Raw genomic sequence first — 24,460 nt, 5'->3', positions numbered from 1 at the left:
CATACACTGTCCGCATCAATGCCGCACATAATCTGTGTTGCAGATACTTTTGCGGCTTTGCCTAAAATGGGCATTAAATTGATGCGGATTAGCCGTTGCGTATTGAGGTGAAAGTACTTCCCTTCTCTCTATCAGTGCAGGATAGAGAGAAGGGGCAGCCCTTTCCCTAGTAAAAGTAAAAAGAAATTCATACTTACCCGGCCGTTGTCTTGGTGATAAGCCAGCCCCATCCACCGTCACAGCTGATTCAGAGACGAGAAGAGGGCTGGATAGTTAATGAATTAAGCCAGGCAGCCAATCCCTTCATCCATGTCATCGACAGAGAGGAGGAGGGCAGCACTTTCCCCTTGGAGCGTCACCACAAGACTGGCCACCCCAAACTTCTGGTTCCACGAGACATGGACTGAAAACCTGCAATCTGTGCAGGTTTGGCACAGAAAGTATCTTGCAAAGTTTATTCATTTCAGAAAATAAAAATAATAAATCGGTTTTATCTAAGTTGGACAACTCCTTTAAGAGCAGAATAGAATTTTGACAGGAGGACAAACGGAGGACAGATTTATTGATGACTTTGGATGGAATTGTGCCGTTTTATGGTATACAAAAACCTCATTTGAAACAGTCCTATTACTATCAAAAGATTAACATTAATCACATAAATATAAACATATTAAAGGCCTTTGCAGTTGTTCAGTCTTATTTGCTGCACATTTTGCTACAATTTTCCTGTCAGGATTTTATGAAGTGTCCGTAAAATTATTAGACCCATATAATGGCCGGACAATTGCCTAGAAGGTTGTTCTCTGGTGGATTCTTTGGGTGGTATCTAATAATTGCTTAATACGCTTATTGCCCGTAGTCAGCCCTGCCCCCTCCCTTGCCCTTTGCAGTGATGCCAGGGAGAGGGAACCAGGATGCTCTGCTAATTTGGTTGTGATCACTGCTAGGTGTTTGGAGCCACAACCTCATTAGACCTAAACCAACAGAGGGGATTAATGGGACGCTATTCTAGGCGCTAATAGGATTGTTGGGCTTCAGTGACAGTGGAAAGGAGGGAGGGGAGGCAGGGACTGAGGAGAGGAAAAGAAGGATGGCGCTGCCACCTCTAGCTGTCAATGTTATCTCTATCTGCCGCTCACAAATGGCGCTCTGCTGACAAGACACGCCGAGGGGAGAGCAGAGCACAGCCCGGGAGAAGGAGGGAGGACACCGGGGTCACAGGGCAGGACGGCAGATGCCTGGGAATCCCAATTTCATGATCGCATGCAGAGGTGTGAGGGGGGGCATCGGAGGGGAGATACTAGGGGGGAGGCAAAATGAAATACCAGAAATACCTGACTGTGCTGCAGATGGCGATTGGAGTGACTCCATCCAACCGGGGCAACATTCTACCTTATAAGAGGAGGTTGTGGTGAGTATGGCGAGCCCTCGTCTTGTCTCTAATGTACGCACCCTCCATATGACTCTGCATGCTCCATTTACCAGCCTACATGTGTAGTCAGCGTGCTGCATTGGAGGAGGCTAATCGGTATCATACACCGGGCATATGGCAGGGATGCATTGTATGCACATGGTGTGGGGGCAGTGATTGGCGCACACACGGGCATAGAACCTATGGATGCTGTGTCCGCATGCAAGGTGCATTGTCTTCAGCATGTATAATAGATGCCATGGATACCAGCATTTGTGTGGTTGCTGCGTTGTCTGTGCATCGTGCATGCCATGGTGATTGATATACTGTAGTGATGTATGGTGTGTGGTGGTATACTGTAGTAATGTATGTTGTGTAGGAATACTGTAGTAATGTATGTTGTGTGGTGGTATACTGTAGTGGTGTGTGGTGATATACTGTAGTAATGTATGTTGTGTGGTGTTATACTGTAGTGGTGTGTGGTGATATACTGTAGTAATGTATGTTTTGTGGTGGTATACTGTAGTGATGTATGGTGTGTGGTGATATGCTGTAGTAATGTATGTTGTGTGGTGTTGTTATACTGTAGTAATGTATGATGTGTAGGGATATACTGTAGTGATGTATGTTGTGTGGTGATATGCTGTAGTAATGTATGTTGTGTGGTGTTGTTATACTGTAGTAATGTATGTTGTGTGGTGTTATACTGTAGTGATGTATGGTGTGTGGTGATATGCTGTAGTAATGTATGTTGTGTGGTGTTATACTGTAGTAATGTATGTTGTGTGGTGTTATACTGTAGTAATGTATGTTGTGTATGGTCATATACTGTAGTAATGTATGATGTGTGGTGGTATACTGTAGTGGTGTGTGGTGATATACTGTAGTAATGTATGTTGTGTGGTGGTATACTGTAGTGATGTATGTTGTGTGGTGTTATACTGTAGTAATGTATGTTGTGTGGTGTTATACTGTAGTGATGTATGTTGTGTGGTGTTATACTATAGTAATGTATGTTGTGTGGTGTTATACTGTAGTGATGTATGGTGTGTGGTGTTATACTGTAGTAATGTATGTTGTGTGGTGGTATACTATAGTGATGTATGGTGTGTGGTGATATGCTGTAGTGGTGTATGATGTGTGGTGATATGCTGTAGTGGTGTATGATGTGTGGTGGTATAATGTAGTGATGTATGGTGTGTGGTGATATACTGTAGTGATGTATGTTGTGTGGTGTTATACTGTAGTGATGTATGATGTCTGGGAATATACTGTAGTGATGTATGGTGTGTGGTGTTATACTGTAGTGACATATGTTGTGTGGTGTTATACTGTAGTGATGTATGATGTCTGGGAATATACTGTAGTAATGTATAGTGTGTGGTGATATACTGTAGTGACATATGATGTGTGGTGGTATACTGTAGTGATGTATGGTGTGTGGTGATATACTGTAGTGATGTATATGATGTGTGGTGTTATACTGTAGTGATGTATGGTGTGTGGTGATATACTGTAGTGATGTATGGTGCGTGGTGGTGTACAGTAGTAATGTATTGTGTATGGTCATATACTGTAGTGGTGTATGTTGTGTGGTGTTATACTGAAGTAATGTATAGTGTGTGGTGGTATACTGTAGTAATCTATGATGTATGGTGATATACTGAAGTAATGTATGATGCGTAGTGATATACTGGAGTAATGTATGATGTGTGGTGTTATAATGTAGCGGTGTGTGGTGGTATACTGTAGTAATGCATGATGGTATACTGTAGCGATGTGTGGTGATATACTGTAGTGATGTATGATGTGTGGTGATATAATGTAGCGATGTATGATGTGTGGTGGTATAGTGTAGTAATGTATTATGTGTGGTGATATACTGTAGTGATGTATGTTGTGTGGTGGTATACTGTAGTGATGTATGGTGTGTGGTGTTATACTGTAGTAATGTATGTTGTGTGGTGGTATACTATAGTGATGTATGGTGTGTGGTGATATGCTGTAGTGGTGTATGATGTGTGGTGATATACTGTAGTAATGTATGTTGTGTGGTGTTATACTGTAGTAATGTATGTTGTGTGGTGTTATACTGTAGTAATGTATGATGTGTGGTGATATACTGTAGTGATGTATGTTGTGTGGTGATATACTGTAGTGATGTATGTTGTGTGGTGGTATACTGTAGTGATGTATAATGTGTAGGGATATACTGCAGTAATGTATGATGTGTAGGGATATACTGCAGTAATGTATGATGTGTAGGGATATACTATAGCAATGTATGATGGGTAGGGATATACTATAGTAATGTATGATGTGTAGGGATATACTATAGTAATGTATGATGTGTAGGGATATACTATAGTAATGTATGATGTGTAGGGATATACTGTAGTGATGTATGATGTGTGGTGGTATACTGTAGTGGTGTGTGGTGATATGCTGTAGTAATGTATGTTGTGTGGTGATATACTGTAGTGATGTATGTTGTGTGGTGTTATACTGTAGCGATGTATGGTGTGTGGTGGTGTACAGTAGTAATGTATTGTGTATGGTCATATACTGTAGTGATGTATTATGTGTGGTGTTATACTGTAGTGATGTATGATGTGTGGTGGTATACTGTAGTAATGTATAATGTGTGGTGATATACTGTAGTGATGTATGATGTGTGGTGTTATACTGTAGCGATGTATGGTGTGTGGTGGTGTACAGTAGTAATGTATTGTGTATGGTCATATACTGTAGTGATGTATTATGTGTGGTGTTATACTGTAGTGATGTATGCTGTGTGGGGATATGCTGTAGTGATGTATGCTGTGTGGGGATATACTGTAGTAATGTATGCTGTGTGGTGATATACTGTAGTAATGTATGCTGTGTGGTGGTATACTGTAGTGATATATGATACGTGGTGGTATACTGTAGTGATATGTGATACGTGGTGGTATACTGTAGTGATGTATGTTGTGTGGTGATATACTGTAGTGATGTATGCTGTGTGGTGATATACTGTAGTAATGTATGCTGTGTGGTGATATACTGTAGTAATGTATGCTGTGTAGGGATATACTGTAGTGATGTATGTTGTGTGGTGTTATACTGTAGTCATATATGATGTGTGGTGATATACTGTAGTGATGTACGATGTGTGGTGGTATATTGGTGCCAATGTATGATGTGTGGTGGTATACTGTAGTAAAGTATGATGTGTGGTGGTATAGTGTAGTGGTGTGTGGTGATATACTGTAGTAAAGTATGATGTGTGGTGATATAATGTAGCGATGTATGGTGTGTGGTGTTATACTGTAGTAATGTATGATGTGTGGTGGTATAGTGTAGTGATGTATGGTGTGTGGTGATATGCTGTAGTAATGTATGGTGTGTGGTGTTATACTGTAGTAATGTATGGTGTGTGGTATTATACTGTAGTAATGTATGATGTGTGGTGGTATAGTGTAGTAATGTATGATGTGTGGTGGTATGCTGTAGTGATGTATGGTGTGTGGTGTTATACTGTAGTAATGTATGGTGTATGGTCATATACTGTAGTGATGTATGCTGTGTGGGGATATACTGTAGTAATGTATGATGTGTGGTGGTATACTGTAGTAAAGTATGATGTGTGGTGATATACTGTAGTAAAGTATGATGTGTGGTGATATAATGTAGCGATGTATGATGTGTGGTGGTATAGTGTAGTAATGTATGATGGTATACTGCAGCAATGTATAGTGTGTGGTGGTGTACAGTAGCAAGAGCAAGGTATGATGTGTGGTGTTATACTGTAGTAATGTATGATGTGTAGGGATATACTGCAGTAATGTATGATGTGTGGTGATATACTGTAGTAATGTATGATGTGTGGTGGTATAGTGTAGTAATGTATGATGTGTGGTGGTATAGTGTAGTAATGTATGATGGTATACTGCAGCAATGTATAGTGTGTGGTGGTGTACAGTAGCAAGAGCAAGGTATGATGTGTGGTGTTATACTGTAGTAATGTATGATGTGTAGGGATATACTGCAGTAATGTATGTTGTGTGGTGGTATAGTGTAGTAATGTATGTTGTGTGGTGTTATACTGTAGTGATGTATGGTGTGTGGTGATATGCTGTAGTAATGTATGATGTGTAGGGATATACTGCAGTAATGTATGTTGTGTGGTGATATACTGTAGTATCGTATGATGTGTGGTGGTATACAGTAGTGATACATGGTGTGTGATGTTATACTATAGTGATGTGTATTGTTTGTGATGTTATAGCGTAGAAATTATGTGTGTGTGTGTGTGTGTGTGTGTACCACTTCTCATATTGTTTATCTGTGTCATACATGTTGTGTGATGGTGTCGAATAATAGTGTACAGAATCCTGTAATGTTTATATGTGTCATACATGTGTGGGGTGGTTTAGTCTAAGTGTATGTTCACACGGCTTATTTTCAGATGTTTTTTGCTAAGTGTGTGAACATACCCTAATGCCTTATTCACACGGACGTGTCCGTTTTGCACGTGCAAAAACCGCTGCGTTTTGCGTGCGCAAAAGGTCCGTGTGGCATCAACATATGGTGCGTGGCTGCGTGATTTTCGCGCAGTCGGCATCATTATGACACTCGGTTTTTATGTTTACAAACAGAAAAGCACGAGGTGCTTTTCTGTTTTCATTCATTTATTTGACTTCTGTAGCTCGCATCAAGCGCGGCACCCGGAAGTGCTTCCGGTTGCCATGCGCGATTTGCACGCTCCCATTGACTTCAATGGGTGCGTGCAGCGCGAAACACGGGCAAATATAGGACATGTCATGAGTTTCACGCAGCGCACATACGATGCGTGATAATCACTGACAGTCTGAGCGGTCCCATTCACTAACATAGGTCCGTGCGACGCGCGTGAAAATCAAGCGCGTATCACGGACGTATAACACGTTAGTGTCAATAAGGCCTGAAGGTATGTTCACACGGTCTATTTTCGCCCTTTTTTCAGGCCGTAAGCGCCTGAAAAATCGGAAACAGAACACCTCCAAACATCTGGGAAAACCTGCGTTCTGTTCTAACGGGTCGTTTTTTTACGCAGCCGTTTTGAAAAACAGCCGCATAAAAAAACGGCAGCGAAAAAGAAGTGCAGGTCATTTCTTGGGATGTTTTTGGAGCCATTTTTCATAGACTATTAAAAAAAGCTCCAGAAAAAACCCGGCGAAAATCGCGAGTGGCTTAAAAAACGTCTGAAAATCAGGAGCTGTTTTCCCCTGAAAACAGGTCCGTATTTTCAGACGTTTTTGAGTTTGTGTGTGAACATACTCTAAGGGCACGGCCAGACGTGGCAGAGGTTTTCCGCTGCACATGTTGGTGCAGATTTGGGGCATTTACGGTAGGAATCTGCACCAACATTTGCATATTTGACAGGTAATTCAAACGTTGCAGATATCACAGCGGACTTGCCACAGATTTCAGTTTTTGCATTGCAAAGGCTGAAATCCGCAGTGAAATTCCGCTTCTTCTCCGCAACAGACAGTGCATGCTGCGGACTGAAAATTCAGCACCGCAGCCTATGGTCCTCAGCGGAGTTTTCCGCATCGTCTGAACTGACTTGCCAGAAAATGTATTGAAACATCTGTAAAAAACGGCCGCTGGAGAATTCCACTGCAATTCCGCCACGTCTGGCCATGCCCTAAGGGAAAACAGCTCCTGATTTTCAGACATTTTTTAAGCCACTCGCGATTTTCGCAGCGTTTTTCACGGCCCTTTTTTAAGCTGTTTTCTATAGAGTCAATGAAAAACGTCTCCAAAAAGTCCCAAGAAGTGACCTGCACTTCTTTTTCGCGGCCGTTTTTCATAAAGGGTCTTGTATTGTTTCTATGTGTCATGCATGTTGTGTGTAGTGTAACAGTGTATGTACAGCATCCAGTATTTTTGCATTATGCTTGTTATGTATGGTGATCCATTGTACTAATCCATTGTGTGATTTGCTTCTGGCTATAGATGATGTATGTGTCTGAATTTGCCAATGTGTATATGCAGTGTATGTACAGACCATGATACGTTATACATGTGTGTGACATTAGAGATGTATGGCTATTGACCACATTGCTAGGAAGGAACACATATCAGGGGATCATATTGGGGATCAGGGGATCATATCATATTGTGCTGTACAATACGTCTTTTATTGCAAATTTATAATCAGCACTGGGCATATATAGATAGATAGTAGCTACTAAAAAAATACTGTTCATAGTAATCATTTCCATGGCCCTTAAATAGACACAATTCTACTGTTTTCTCTATAAGTTTTGTGCTGCACAATTTCTTCTGGTGTAAGAGGCCTTCTCCTTCCTAAAGCCTGTGCAGAATAGCAAATGAAAACAAATGTCAAATAAGCTTATGATGATAATCTGTGGCCTTCAGCCAATTATGTCTATTACTTAAATATATAAACAGCATAAGCTTTGGTAACTGATGAGCAGGAGAGAGTATAGCTTTGGAAGCCTGTGCTGGTATGAGATTCATGCCAGAATCCTTGAAACTGGGCAAGGGTGAATTCCCTCAGCTCATTGTATGGTGTACCAGGGAATCTTTTATTATTATGCTGATTGTTGTGCCTGCAATGCAGAGAAAACCTACTGAGGTTTAATGTATACATGGGCATTCTGTGCCGACATATTATTTGTGCCAAATACACTCTACCTATTTATTGTGTTTATACAGTCTAGGCCTGGGTTATTTTGCAGCCTAGGTACATGTATTAGCAATAAAGAAGATGTTTATATCCATTGCCAATGTATGAGACACAGAGTAACTCACTATTTAATTGTATCCAATGCAGAAAATGTAGCCGAACAGTTTCACATGCCAGAGCATCAAAATATCCTATACTGCTAAATGGCATAAATGCATGACTGGAAAGTACTGAAAATGAAGCAGTGCAGTAGTTATGTAGTAAGTCTGGCATAGACACCTTAAAACATGTTTTAATCATTTTGATGGAGTGGGTTTTGGTGCTATGTAAAATTTATCAAGGTCATTATTCATATTTTTCAAAATGTCGGAGGATTTATGGAAATATTGGTAATACCGTGTGACATTTACCAATAGTTTTCTAAAAGATGCATGAATTTAGTCGAGGAAAATAGCATAATTTGCCACAAATTTAGTTAAATCGGGATACATTACATGATATTTTTTTGACGCTACTCACTAGGCATGCTAGACATGTTTCTCTTTCTTATAGCACACATCATTAGTCATTTTATAATTATGTAAAAATGATTATTTTTTCATAGGACCCATTCCTATTGAAGTAAATGGGGACTATCATTGCAACAAAATCCACACACATCTAAATTATGCTACAATATAAAAACAAAAAACAAACAACAAACAACCATTGCATACTCTGAAAGCGCTCTGGGAGATTCAAGCTGTCCATTCATCCTATGCTTAAAGAGGCTCTGTCACCAGATTTTGCAACCCCTATCTGCTATTGCAGCAGATCGGCGCTGCAATGTAGATTACAGTAACGTTTTTATTTTTAAAAAACGAGCATTTTTGGCCAAGTTATGACCATTTTCGTATTTATGCAAATGAGGCTTGCAAAAGTACAACTGGGCGTGTTGAAAAGTAAAAGTACAACTGGGCGTGTATTATGTGCGTACATCGGGGCGTTTTTACTACTTTTACTAGCTGGGCGTTCTGACGAGAAGTATCATCCACTTCTCTTCACAACGCCCAGCTTCTGGCAGTGCAGACACAGCCGTGTTCTCCAGAGATCACGCTGTGTCGTCACTCACAGGTCCTGCATCGTGTCAGACGAGCGAGGACACATCGGCACCAGAGGCTACAGATGATTCTGCAGCAGCATCGGCGTTTACCTGCAAATGCTGATGCTGCTGCAGAATCAACTGTAGCCTCTGGTGCCGACATGATGCAGGACCTGTGAGTGACGTCACAGATCTGCACTGCCAGAAGCTGGGCGTTGTGAAGAGAAGTGGATGATACTTCTCATCAGAACGCCCAGCTAGTAAAAGTAGTAAACACGCCCCGATGTACGCACATAATACACGCCCAGTTGTACTTTTACTTTTCAACACGCCCAGTTGTACTTTTGCAAGCCTCATTTGCATAAATACGAAAATGCAAAATCTGGTGACAGAGCCTCTTTAAGTTTATAGCCAATGGCTATTTGCTATGGGTATGAGAGACTGGACTCTAGGCAGCTACCTGATTGCAGTGGCTTCTTTCATCTTAAGGGTATGTTCACACGGCGGGGGTCCGTAACGGCTGAAATTACGGGGATGTTTCAGCCTGAAAACATCCCCGTAATTTCAGCCGTACCGGCATGTGCAGGCGCTTGAACGCCGCGTCAATTACGGCCGTAATTAGCGCTGCTATTCATTGGAGTCAATGAATAGCGGCTCCAATTACGGCCAAAGAAGTGACAGGTCACTTCTTTGACGCGGGCGTCAATTTACGCGCCGTCATTTGACAGCGGCGCGTAAATATACGCCTCGTGTGAACAGACAAACGTCTGCCCATTGCTTTCAATGGGCAGATGTTTGTCAGCGCTATTGAGGCGCTATTTTCGGGCGTAATTCGGGGCAAAAACGCCCGATTTACGTCCGTAAATAGGCCGTGTGAACATACCCTAAAAGTGCTCGTCTTTGCGAGACAATCCCTTTAAGCTTAGCAGTAAGGCTGGGTTCACACGAGCACGTTACGTCCGTAATGGACGGAACGTATTTCGGCCGCAAGTCCCGAACTGAACACACTTCAGGCAGCCGGGCTCCTAGCATCATAGTTATGTACGACGCTAGGAGTGCCTGCCTCGCTGCAGGACAACTGTCCCGTACTGTAATCATGTTTTCAGTATGGGACAGTAGTTCCACAGAGAGGTAGGGACTCCTAGCATCGTACTTAACTATGACGCTAGGAGCCCGGCTCCCTTTAGGGTGTTCAGTCCGGGACTTGCGGCCAAAATACGTTCCGTCCATTACGGACGTAACATGCTCGTGTGAACCCAGCCTAACAGTTAGGGTATGTTCACACACAAACTCAAAAACGTCTGAAAATACAGAGCTGTTTTCAAGGGAAAACAGCTCCTGATTTTCAGACGTTTTTTAAGCCACTCACGATTTTCGGGGTGTATGTTACGGCCGTTTTTGGAGATGTTTTTCAATGGAGTTAATGAAAAACGGCTCAAAAAACGTCCCAAGAAATTACCTGCACTACTTTTGAAGCGGCGTCGTTTTACGCTCCGTATTTTGACAACGACGCGTAAAATTACGCCTCGTGGGAACGGAACACCGTAAATCCCATTACAAGAAATGGGCAGATGTTTGGAGTCGTAATGGTGCCGTTTTTTCAGGCGTAATTCGAGGCGTAAACGACCCGAATTACATCTGAAACCACTGCATGTGAACATACCCTTAGGCCTCATGCACACGGTCGTGCCCGTAATCACAGCCCACGATTGTGGGCACGGCCGACAGCCGCAGGCCGGATTTTCGGGCTGTGCTCCCATACAAAGTATGGGAGCACGGCCCGTAAAACGCAAAAGATAGAACATGTTCTATCTTTTGCGGTACAGTTCTATGGCACGGACACCTATCCGTAGCGATACGGAAAGGTGTCTGCGGCCAATAGAAACGAACGGGTCCGCAATTACGGAGCTTTTTTACGGTCCTGTTCATGGGGCCTTAAGCCTCATGCACACAGCCGTGTCCATATTCAAAGCCCGCGGGCACGACCGACGGTCACGGGCCGCATTTTCGGGCCGTTCTCCCATACAAAGTATGGGAGCATGGCCCGCAAAAAACGAAAAGTAGGACATGCTCCATAATTCCCGGCACGGTTCTACGGCACGGACACGTGTCCGTAGCGATACAGAATGGTGCTTCCCTTTTCCCATCCCTTGGTTGAACTTGATGGACATGTCTTTTTTCAACCGTACCATGTAACTATGTCTACGGCCAATAGACGGGACACCGCAGTTACAGAGATTTTTTACGGTCGTGTGCATGGTGCCTCAGACCGGATTCACACAAGCGTGTTCGGTCCGTGATATATGAGCAGTATTTCCCGGACTGAACACACTGCAGGGAGCTGGGCACTTATCGTCATAGTTATCTATGACTCTAGGAGTCCCTGCCTCGCTGCGGAAAACTGTCCCGTACTGAGAACATGATTACAGTATGGGACAGGATTGCTGCTCGGTCCGGGAAAATACTGCCAGCATATGGTCCGGATATCATGGACTGAACACGTTCCTGTGAATCCAGCCTAAAACGTAGGCCTCATTCACAAGAGCGTATCATATTCACACTCGTGAAAAGCGCGTGTGAATCTGGTTCGTGTGTGTTGCGTTATGCATCAGTGTGCTTTGCGAGGGGCATGCGTTGTTCATGCACTGGCAAAACACATCTTTATTTTTTTTTTTTTTTTAACATTCTTTTATTTATATTTTCATCTGAATCAATATAAAGTAGAAGCATAACATAATCGCAACAAGCATACATGAAAAGTGCTACAAAACAATGTTATGGTAATATGCATACAAAGTTCCAAACACAAGATACCTCAGTCCTCTGAGCCAGCAGAAGGAAAAGTTATACCGGGAACAGAAAACATGGATATTAGGAAGCATATACATGTCAATACTATCAAGACCGTAGGCACCACGGCGATCAGAACCAGCACCCTCCAGCAGCACCAAACACACGATATACATAACCTATGTCAGAGAGAGGATAAAAAATAGAAGAAGAACAAGAGAACACAGACAACTCAGACGGATCCAACAGATTACCCCCCATATCCCTATCAGTATCTGGCATGCACTCCCACTACTCCCAGTTAACGACATCCGGACTCAAACTGCAAGGAAGCCCGCCCTCCCCTCCCTATGGCGCTTAGGCATATACCAAATAATCCTCAGACTCACAGAACTCCCTCCACTCCTGCCAAACCAAACTCACATGCCCTGAAGACATATGCTGGGCCTGTGTTGCCTCCTCCGTTCTCTGCAGATGTAGTATCTCCTTAAACCAATCAGTAATCACAGGCACGCCACTGGTCTTCCAAAGACGTGGGATAACAGTGCGATCAGGAGGAAATGAATCTTTATTTTTTAAAATATATTTTCAATTGAATTGATGCGCAAATCACGCACCCATTGACTTCAATGGGCACGTAGGTGCGTGATAACGCACCAATATAGGACATGCAGTGAGTTTCACACAACGGTCTCTCGCTGTGTGAAAAATTACGCATGTGTGAATGGCCCCATTGAAATCAATGGATCCGTGTTCTGTGCGTTGTGAATGAGGCCTTAGTCTACCTTCACATTAGCAATAGGGCTTGTCCACACGTAACGGAATTGCTGCGTATTTTCCGTCCGGAATTGTGGATGGAAAATACGCAGCAGAATACAGCAGCAGCAAAGTGGATGAGATTTAACAAATCTCATCCACGCGCTGCATAAAAATTCCGACCAGAAATTGTCCTGTGGTGCGTATTTTTCAGACCGCAGAATGTCAATTCCTGCTGCGGAAAGTGGCCTGAATTGCTGTGTTTTTCTGAGGAGACGTCACCATCTTCCAACATTGAGAAAAACGCAGCAAAATACGCACCATTTTCTGCAGTAAAAAACGTGTTTTGTCCGCAGCGGAATGTCTGCCACTTTCAACGGAATTGCTGCAGAAATTTTCTGCTGCAATTACTTTACGTGTGGACAAGCCCTTCTGCGTCATTTTGTAATGGCTCTCTAATGGATGAGTTTCGTTTTGATCAGTTTTTCTGTTTACTTCAATGGTTAAAATTAATGGAATGTCAGGTCTCTGTTTTCACTATTCTACCTGCCAAAAAACATTTCATCACAAAAGGCAGGTGCCAACTGATGGCATTTGTCATCAGAAAAATCTCATTAAAATCTATAGAAACATTAACGGAAATATTTCTCTATGTTTTTCAGTAAAAACAGAGGAATACAATAACACATTCTACCAGTCATTCTTTTAAAAACTAAATTGACTGATTTAACGTCATTTTATAATATAATAAGACAATTCCCCTAGTAGTACAATTTCACAATGTTCTATAATAATAGATAGAAACTAACTGCACAATAAAAAATATAAAAAAAAACATACTTGTCTTCTAGTATGCCCAGATGTAGATTCTTTAATTGTGCCCTGGTCTTATTGCTAGCTCAGAATAGTCTTTTATCTAGTCACTTTTATAACTATGGGTTTACGTACAGCTTACACCTTATTATATAGGTCTCTGATACAGCGGCAGCAACTCTCCCCTGTCCCAAAGTCTCTTCTTATTTATGTAGATATATTGTAACATCCCAGTATCTGTGTAAGCATTACATAGCCTGGGCAGGTTTTCAGCCCCTGAATAGAAATAATGAGTGTTTGAAACACAGTATATTAGTAACTACCACAAGCTCTTTTGGGTCCCTACTCTAATATATAGGTGCAGTACTGCATTGCAACTAACGGTACTACAACACTGCACCTGCAAGGAGAGCAACATGACAGCACCCCTGCTACTAGGCTAATGCCCTTGGATCTGGGCATGCCCTCACAGGCACATAAGCACTGATGGTAAAATAAAAATCTAGCAAGTAGGTGGTAACCCTTAGGGCTCATGCACACAGCTTTATTGCGACTCTGTACATGCTCCGCGTTCTATGGAGCCATAATACAGCACCTATAGAAATCTATAGAGCCATATTGTACCTCAGTATTCCCTCGATTTCAGGCATAATTTTTTGGGTCTGATTCATACGCAATGCAAAATAATTTTATTTTTTTTGCCATGCTCCATTGAATTTCGTAGTATTGAAGTATTCTCCCCTAGAAGAACTGCTTCTAAGGGAGACTATACCTGTAAGGCCGAATTCAGACGGCCGTGTGACGGCCGTTAAAACAATGGGCGTCACCCGGACACATGTATTTCAATGGGGCCATTGAAAAATACAACATGTCCTATTTTGTTCCGTTTTCATGGATCCCTCGATAAACTCCAGTCTATGGGGACCCGTGAAAACGGGACCCGCAAGAGGGCAGTTTTTCACGCCCGCGTTTCCCCACATTTGTCTGATGTCGGCCTTATACTATGCAGCATAGGCGCACCATACCATGGCACAAAGTCTAGAGCTGTATGCGCTCTGCCATGTACAATAATCCTTATGGCTGTAATCACATGCGCTTTTATCATGGTTTTGCATTGATTTTCACAAAAAATGTACAAAAAAATTCAAAGTGTGAGCACAGACTTATGTAGTCCCCTGCTAAATAAAAGAATATGAGCCAGATAAGTGGATATTAGGTACCAAAGCAAAACAAAAAGTGTATAAACAGCGTATTTATACGTTTCATTATTTTTATAGAATGATTGTAAGAGTACTCCAAACTCCTACATTTATAGCCTATCCACAGGATCCGCGCCATACGCTGCGGGTGTCAGCTGTGTATTACAGCTGATACACGGGACTAACGGACAGAAACAGCGAACACGCTGTTACAGGTGCCTGTAAAAATGACAATATACTGCAATACATTAGTATTGCAGTGTATTCTACCAGTGATCTAACGATTGCTGGTTCAAGTCTCCCAGGGGGACTAATAAAATATGTAAAAAAAAAAGTCAATAGTTATTATTAGTGGAAAAAATTAAATAAATATTTAAAGTCCAAAAATAAACCCTTTTCACATTTTTTCTCTAAGGTAATGTAAAAAAAGAAAAAAAATATACAAAATTGGTATCGCTGCGTCCGTAAAAGTCCAAGCTATTACAATATACCATTACTGAAGTCGCACGGTGAACGCCGTGAAAAATAAAGAATTTTAAACTGCAAAATCACAGTTTTTTGGTCACCTTCGCTCTACCAAAAAATTTAATAAAAAGTGCTCAAAAAGTCTTTATGTACCAAAAAATTGTACCAATAAAAACTACAGCTCGTCTCGCAAAAAATAAGCCCTCACACCGCTCTATTGATGGAAAAATAAAAAAGTTGTGGCTCTCGGAAAGCGGGGAGGAAAAAAGAAAAAGCAAAACATGGATCAGTTCGGAAAGGGTTAATTACTTTCTAATGAAAAAAACATTTATGACCACATGTGGGGTATTGCCGTACTCGGGTGGCATTTTCTTCTTTATCCTTTGTGAAATTGAAAAAATGCAACATTTTAGTGGAAATAATGTTGATATTAATTTTCACGGCCTAATTCGAATAAATTCTGCAAAAGACGTGTGGGGCCTAAATGCTCACTATACCCCTAGATAGATTCCTTAAGTGGTGTAGTTTCTCAAATGGGGTTACTTTTGGGGGGCTTCCACTGTTTCGGTCTCTCAGTGGCTTTGCAAATTCGACATGACACCCAAAAACTATTCCAGCTAAATTTGAGCTCCAAAAGCCAAATAGCGCTCCTTCCCTTCTAAGCCCCGGTGTGGGTCCAAACAGCAGTTTATTACCACATGTGGGGTATTTACGTAATCAGGAGAAATTGCTTTACAAATGCTGGGGTGCTTTTTCTCCTTTATTCCTTGTAAAAATTAAAAATGTCTAAGTTCTTACAAAAAAAAAAGTAGATTTTTACCTTTACATACTAATTCCAATGAATTCAGCAAAACAACTGTGGGGTCAAAATGCTAACTTTACCCCTAGAAAAATTCCTTGAGGGGTGCAGTTTCCAAAATGGGGTCACTATTGGGGGGTTTCCACGGTTTTCATCACTCCAGTGCATTGCAAATGCGACACGGCACTGAAAACTATTCCAGCTAAATCCAAAATCCAAATGGTGCTCCTTCTCTTCTGAGGCCTGCTGTGGGTCCAAACAGCAGTTTATTACCACATATGGGGTATTGCTACAATCGGAAGAAATTGCTTTACATATGTTGGGGTGTTTTTTCTACTTTATTCCTTGCAAAAATTAAAAATGTATATGTTTTTCACAAAAAAAGCAGATTTTCATCTTCACATACTAATTCAAATAAATTTAGCAAAAAAACTGTGGGTTCAAAATCCTAACTATACCCATAGATAAATTCCTTGAGGGTTATAGTTTCCAAAATGGGGGGTCTTTACTGTTTTGGTACCACAAGACCTCTTCAAACCTGACATGGTGCCTAAAATATATTCTAAAAAAAAGAGGCCCCAAAATCCCCTAGGTGCTCCTTTGCTTCTGAGACCTGTGTTTCAGTCCATTACCGCACTAGGGCCACATGTGGGATATTTCTGAAAACTGCAGAATCTGGGCAATAAATATTGAGTTCCATTTCTTGGGTAAAACCTTCTGTGGTACAGAAAAAATGTATTACAAATGAATTTTCGACAAAAAAAAAATTAAATTTGTAAATTTCACCTCAACTTTGCTTTAATTCCTGTGAAATACCTAAAGGGTTAAAACACTTTCTGAATGCTGTTTTGAATACTTTGAGGGGTGCAGTTTTCAAAATGGGGTGATTTATTGGGACTTTCTAATATATAAGGCCATCTGTTTTACAAGTACATACATTTACATTTAGAAAAATGCTAATTTTTGCAAATTTTCTCTAAATCTTGGTGTTTTTTACAAATAAATATTGAATTTATTGACCAAATTTTTTCCCTAACATAAAGTACAATATGTCACGAGAAAACAATCTCAGAATCACTTGGATAGGCAAAAGCATTCCGGAGTTATTACCACATAAAGTGACACATGTCAGATTTGAAAAATCGGCTTCGTCCTGAAGGCCAAGACAGGCTCAGTCCTGAAGGGGTTAAAGGGAACCTGTCACTAGATTTGTGTGCACAAAACCACCAGCATGACGTTATATTGTTGGGAAATAGCGTCCTAAACATGTCCCTCTCTAAACTTTCACTTTTAGCATTTCGTCTACAAAGAAGTTAAAATACATCGGGCGGTGTATGTAAATTACCAGAGATGAGTCCAGGTGTACTGACCCCGGCTTCATCTGAGCACTGGGCATGTGCAGGATGCCATTGAACTCTTTTCAAGACTCTTCTCGGGTAATTCACATACAGAGCAGACTGTATTATAACTTCTTTTTAGACCAAATGTTAAAACGGACCGTTTTGAGAGGGGCTTGTTTAGGACGCTATTCCCCAGCAGTATAATAACATGCTTGTAGTTAAGTGCCCTAAAATCTAATGACAGGTTTCCTTTAAGAGGAGCTGTTTAAAGTCACCAACCAGTTTAGATAGGTATAAATATTTTAGACAATCATATTCTGTTTCCCTTAGTATTGAAATGTTTAAAAGTCCAGTGTTCTGAAAAGTATGCTAATCTAGGATCACGCCAGTTCCTTGGATGTTGAATTTACACAATGCTACTCTACTGAACACGTGTATAAGTATACTGTAACTGTATTGTGTAGCCCTTTGGAGTACATAGAGATTTCATTTAAAGCTTATCTCCAGTGATCCTTAAAAACCTCTTAGGATGCGCACCTCAGTGTGTAATTTCACGTCCCTAATCTAGAATTAAAATGCTGTTTATTAACTTAATTCACTTACAGACTGCACTCCATTCATCCATTCATTATATAGGGCAAAGCAGGAGGCGACTTGAATAACTGCAGTCCTTTAATTCCTCCCAGCTAATGTCAACTGCAGGAACAGATAGAGAGAGAGAGAGAGAGAGGAGAGATAGAGAAAGAGTGAGTGAGATGGCTAAAATAGATATATAGAAAGCAAGAATGAGAGAGAGATATAAAATAACTGGAATATTTTACCCAAACAAAGAATTACTAGGAAACTTTTTAGCTAATGTACTGTAATTTCAGCAGTCTTCACACTGATAGAAGCAATGTTTATGAGTGTACTAATGGGAGTGGGTAGGGGGAGGAGGGGGTCGGTGAAATGTATGCTATCAGGCTTGAAGATACAGTCACCGTGACATGGCTGCAGCTCCACTGTATCTTTAAGGCTTCATTCACATCTGTGTTCTGTTTTCTGCTGCTCTTGTCGTCATAGGAGCAGAATAACGAAAAACCGGAAGCGTCAGATACGTCACATGAATTTAATGGGTTCCTTCGGTTTTCCCACATGGTGTCTGTCGTTTTACCAGATAAAATACCACAGCATGCTGCGCTAGTTAGTCAGGCATTTCTCAGTGGATCTGTGATGGTGCAGATGTAAATAGAGCCTAACATGTATGACAATGATAATAACTTCCTGCCAGTGAATTAGGAAGAAGGAGACTTCTGCTGTACAAACATCTTAGATTTGAAGGTAAAACAAAATTTTCAACGCTATTGTGTTACAAAAATAGTCTCTGCCAATTCTATAGAGTTTGTTACTGTTAGAATTTTAGTGAAGACTAGAAGCTCAGTCCTGATTTGGAAATTCTTATACAGCATCATGTAGGAATAAAATAGCAATTGATAAGAATAATTATCACGTCTGTGTATATAGTTTTATATATTCAGAGGCTACATTACGGCTGCCATCAGTGCAGTACAGGTAGAGCCCCTAAGCTAATGAGTTAAAAATAAGAGCCCAGCTGCCCACCAGTCACTGCATGAGATTCACACAGTTAGGTCTCATTCAGACAAGCGTGTATCACGTCCGTGTGACGGCCGTTAAAACAATGTATTTCAATGGGGCCGTTCACAGAACCGTTGTTTCATCGGAGCGTATGAAAGGTCCGTGAAAAAATACAACATGTCTTATTTTTTTGCACTTCACTCATCCCCCCATAGACTCTAGTCTATGGGGGATGTGCCGCATGGGTGCACCTCGGACATGAAAAACTGCAATTTTTGTTCGAGGTTAGCCACGTTCGTGTAAATGTTGCCTTACATTTCAGCCTCATTTCATAGCCAATAACATGCTAACAAGTGGCCTATTAATAATTAATTCATAGGCCCCAGTTAGTCCCCCCCCCCTCCAAAGAACCCACCAAATGTATATTGTATAACTGAAAAGGAGCTTCAAGATCATATTATTCTTCCTGTCATTCCTCCCACAGGGGTCCATATTTTGCCACTGTGTTTGGGAAGGGGGATAAAATGATATTTATGCATCTTAATGATCAAGAGATCCACTTCCCCAAAAATTCTCTCTCATTTGCCCACAAAATAGCCCAAGGGCCCTGATCATTTGACTGTAAGGGACCGAGATATTTCGGATGGCCCTGGGCAACATGCTATAAAATATTTGGGGCACAGTCTCAAGCATTTTTTGGAGGTGTGAAAACAAAGTCACCCAGTGAAAGACTCAGGCCTCATGCACACGGCCGTAGCCATGTGCACGGCCCGTGATTACGATACGGACGGTCGCGGAGTGTCATCTGTGGGCCGTCCACAAATCACGGACTGTACACCCATTGATTTCAGTGAGCCTGGACTGCAAATTCGGCCCATATAATGACATGCCTATTTTTTTGCGGTCCAGGCTCCCGGCCAATGCACGGACCGTGTGCATTGGCCCATAGAAATGAATGGGTCCGCAATTCATCCGCATCTTTGCGGGTGAATTGCGGAAGCAAAAACATGTTTGTGTGCACGAGGCCTAAAGTAGTCTATCCTCACTATGTTCTATAAGAAGATTAAAAAATATTATTAGTTTTTTTTAAATCACCACTAAGTTCCAGGGTACTTTACACATTAAATACAAAAGGGTTTAAAGGGATCCTGTCATCAACATCTTACCTGTTGAACTCGCCTGACCCCTCAATGGCCGCAGCTGTCCAAAGTTTGTTCCTGTTCTCCTCTCCTGAAGTCCTCCTCTGTCGTAAATATAGTCGTTTAAACTCTGCCCGCCTTTTATGGTAATTATTTTTCACTCTGTGACGCAGCTTCTTAAACCCGCCCACTGCCGCCACCTGTCCGGCCCTGTCTGGCTAAATCTCATTCAAAACATTGCGCATGCATGCTACACTACCCAGCTGTAGCATGACTGTTGCCGACGAGAAGTGTGGTGGAGAGAAAAACAGCACAGCAACAAACGCTTACCTCTGCACTGCTTCGTCCACGTACATGAGCCTACTGAGTGACAGACTGGTACTGAAGCACTTACAATCAATTCATAAGTATTGGTCAAGTTGACACCCATTTTGACCAGATGCATAAAAAGAGATTTTTTATTACTGAGGTATAAAGTGTTTATATTTAGTCATATTTCGGGATAGGCAAATGAGCCAGTTACACCACTCCTGGATCAACAGGAAAACATCAACTTCATTTTAATGGGAAAAAAGGCTGCAATACCTGTGAATCGCCGCTAAATGCGTGTCGAACATTCACAGTGAGCAAGAAGAAATGAAGGGGAAGCAGCACTTGTACGAGTGCTGCTGCCCCTTCAGAACAGCTGATCGGTGGGGGTCCCGGGATTGAGACCCTGACCCATCAGCTATTGATGGCCTATCCTGAGGATAAGCCATCAATTTTTAGTGGCTGGAAAACCCCTTTATGTCTGAGTATGTCTGTGTCAAGGTCTGGAAGCACATTTGGACTCCAGTGGCTGAAACAATCTGGACGTAGGGTGATAATAGCAAGAGTAGTCAAGTAACAGTCTAGGTTTGGTACACAGATAAGTAGCAGCAGGTTGTAATGTAACGCAGAGATGTGGTCCAGAAACAATCCAAGTTTGATACACAGATAAGTGATGACAGTTTGTAGCTTAAGGTAGAGATGTGGTCAGGAAACAATCCAAGTTTGGTACACAACATAGCTGCAACATTTTGTAGAGTAAGGCAACAATGAACTAGACTGGAGGCAGGAAGCTCAATAGTCTGGCAGGGAGGAAGTGCTCGGGCCAGGCTTATATAAGAAGCCAAATGGGTGAGACCAATTAGGTATTCAAGACAAGAAATCTTAAGAGGTAAGAATCAATAGAACCTAGGCAAAAGATTTAGCATTGCAGCTGTCTAGCTTCACTGGTAACTCACTGGAACACAAGAGTTTCAGGGTTCAAATCCTAACTGTTTGTTTTTGACAATTCCTTTTCTGATGTCCTTTTAGGGTACGTTAAAGTGGTTTTCCAGACTTTGAAATGATGGTCTATTCTAAGGGTGGGCTACCAATGTATGACCCCCCACCCCCCACCGACCGATTAGCAGCACAGCAGCCACTTCATTGTTTATCCAGGCATAGCTCCATTTGAGAGACATGTCCAGTGCCGGCACCGGAGGACTGTAGTATTACATAGCTATATAGTACAGTTGGAAAAATACATATGTCCATCAAGTTCAAGCAAGGGACAGGAGAAAGGGAAGGGATGGGAGAAATGATAGAACTTTGTTTTACTCCTATTGATCCAGGAAAAATTTTCTCCTGATCCCAAGTGGCAATCTAACTGGATCAACAATAAAATAAATGGAAGCTTGGATATGGGTGCCAAGTTTTGTGCTGTTGTAGTGACAAAGCCTAAACATTGTAACACCTACTAGAAAACATAATTCTGTTCTCACAAGAACCAATCTTGGGTAGATTCTCATCTAGTGTAAAAAATATACATTTTTATATTAGTGCATTCAAGATCTTCATGTTTTCTGCTGTGGTATGAATGGTGTAATTGAAGCCACTTCCTTGTGTTGGACAGCATTGCAGCTCATCTTGTCACTGGAGACATTTTTGAATAAGTCCTTAGGTATGCAGATTGCTATATCAGCTTGTCTCTTGTATACGTCTAGTGAATGGCTGACAGCACAGTTCTAGTTACAGAACATAATATCCAAGGAGGAACATAAACAGTTCTCCTTTTAGTCTACTTCTATCAAACTAACGTAATTAACATTTGACAGTTTGCAGATATAAATATACAGGCTTTTGAGAGGCAGTGTATATTGAGCTCTTTTTTCTGCAAGATATACATTTTTTAGACCGAGTGGGGCCAGTTTGTTATTGATTCAGTGTCCATCACCAGCTTCCAATTCCTAAGACAATCTCCCTACTGTTCCGCCGCAAATTTAACAACAGAACCTTCTGTAGACTAACTGTGGAAAATTGTGTCATTTGCATTAGCTGCAAGCTTCTAAGAAAGAAATCTGCCTGTACTTTTACCCGTTTACCTACACCTCTACCAACCCTTACATGAATAGTATTCAGATTCACAAATTTTCAGCCCTTCTTAGTACTATCTGTTAATGCTTCTATTACTTTGGTGATTGTACAACTATAGTGGCTACAGCAATTTCAAGTGCTTTGAATTATGTGCCCCCTCCCATATGCCCCCCTATTATATTCTGCAACTAGCTTTCATTACAAATTTTTGGATTGCTATTTCATAGTTCAGCCAGAATTAACCTGCATATTTTAGACTTTGTCCTCCCTTCTACTTGTCATGCCTACTGAGTGGAATGGTTATTCCTAATGTGATGTCAGAGCTGTACTGTATGCCAAGCTGAAGTGTCTGTCCTATTGCTCCCACTATGCTTTTACAGTATGCAATCTCACAATTACTGCAACTGCACCCTCCTCCTCCTCTTCTATTCACTGTTTTAAACTAGATGCACTTTCTTGTGACTGAAGTGTTTTACAGAGAATATTTAAAGAGAGCGTGTAGGAAGGGAAAGATGAACTATAGGCACCTATTCCGAGAACAGGGGTCCACCCACCACGTTCCCGTCTGGTGACATGGCCGGTGGCCACTTCATGCGGGAGAAGACTTAGTGGCAAGATGGCCGGGTGTAAAGCATCTGCCAGACTCAGCTTCTGTGTCAACGCCCATAGGTAATCAGTCTGCACCTGCTTCTATGTCTGTGAGACTGACTCCATCTTCCACCACTCAGGATGGCAGGCTTAGGAGTGGGAGAGGCTATCACAGCCTGGCCAGACGGAGCTAGCTCCCGCCCTCTGTCTATTTATACCTGCATTTCCTGTTCCTCCTTTGCTTGTGATTCTTCTCTGCTGGTTTCCTGGCCCTGCTGCAGCTTCTTGAACTACTACCCTCTGCTTGTTGTTGACCTTGGCTTTTCTGACCACTCTTCTGCTACTGTAAAGGATCTGCCAGACACAGCTTCTGTGTCAACCTCCATAGGTAATCAGGCTCTCCCACTTCTAAGCCTGCCATCCTGAGTGGTGGAAGATGGAGTCAGTCTCACAGACATAGAAGCAGGTGCAGACTGATTACCTATGGGCGTTGACACAGAAGCTGTGTCTGGCAGATCCTTTACACCGGGAGTACAGAAACAGACGAGCTCATTGAGCTTTGCTGTTTCCATAATTTCCGCAGAAGTGAATGAGAGTTACGGAAACAGCATAGCAGAGTGAGCTACTATGTTTTTATAACTCACATGTTCCAGAAACAGCGTTCTTGGGCAGGTGCTGGTCCCGGAGCTGGGAACTGCATCTATCAGACATTTATGGAATAACCTGTGGATATTCCATAAATGTCTGAGATGATAATGCCCATTAAGGAGCAAGCTTCCCCCTTAACCTTAAAGGGGTTCTCCAGGACTTTTATATTGATGGCCTAATTGTAGGATAAGTCATCAATATCAGATTGGTGGGGGTTCAACTCCTAACACCCCCACCTATCAGCTGTCTTAAGGGGCTGCAGCTCTGCCCGGAGAACCACTTTAATAACTGGTTACACCTCCTTTATCACTTATTAGGGCATATAGACAAGGGTTGGTATTATTGTTGCATTTTATACATATGGTTATATATAGTATCAAAATTAAAAGAACCATGGACATGTAATCATAATTAATTGACCAGAGGTCCATGAACAGTTTGCTTGAAGGTATAAACCAGGACTGTGAAACATAGAAACCAAATAGACAGTATAATCCAATAAAAACAATTACATAGGAATTGTATTTCTACTAATAAAAGTATATGAACTCGCTTCTTACAGCTCTTGCACACGACCATTGTGCCACTCAGGCCATTTTTGACGGCATCCGAGTGGCACCTGATCGTCCTCACGGACCCATTCACTTTAGCGGGTGAATCGGGGCCGTGAAAAATGGTCCAAGTCTCCGATCCGAGGAAAGATAGAACATATCCTATCTTTCCTCGGATCAGTGACGGGACTCGGACGGCACACTCGGTCGTGTGCATGAGGCATTACACTAAGCCCAATTTGATGTA

The 24,460-nt window shown here is 41.8% G+C and overlaps 1 protein-coding gene across 11 annotated transcripts in view; it reads left to right on the top strand.

Moving 5' to 3' along the window:
• The first annotated feature begins 888 nt into the window (after positions 1-888).
• TJP1 (tight junction protein 1) overlaps positions 889-24,460 on the top strand; it is a 467,725-nt gene continuing 444,153 nt past the window's right edge. For 6 of the 11 annotated variants that reach the window (XM_075857904.1, XM_075857909.1, XM_075857910.1 and 3 more), the window contains exon 1: positions 890-1,411. In XM_075857904.1, the coding sequence (XP_075714019.1) occupies positions 1,317-1,411 (95 nt within the window). In that variant the 5' untranslated portion in view covers positions 890-1,316. Of the gene's footprint in view, positions 1,412-24,460 lie in introns of all 11 variants that reach the window. The other 5 variants (XM_075857911.1, XM_075857908.1, XM_075857907.1 and 2 more) reach the window with 1 other exon arrangement.

This window comes from Rhinoderma darwinii, chromosome 3 (genome assembly GCF_050947455.1).
Source record: "Rhinoderma darwinii isolate aRhiDar2 chromosome 3, aRhiDar2.hap1, whole genome shotgun sequence".
Lineage (NCBI taxonomy): Eukaryota > Metazoa > Chordata > Amphibia > Anura > Rhinodermatidae > Rhinoderma > Rhinoderma darwinii.
Note: the sequence above shows the minus strand (reverse complement) of the source record. Positions and strands in the feature narration are given on the sequence as shown.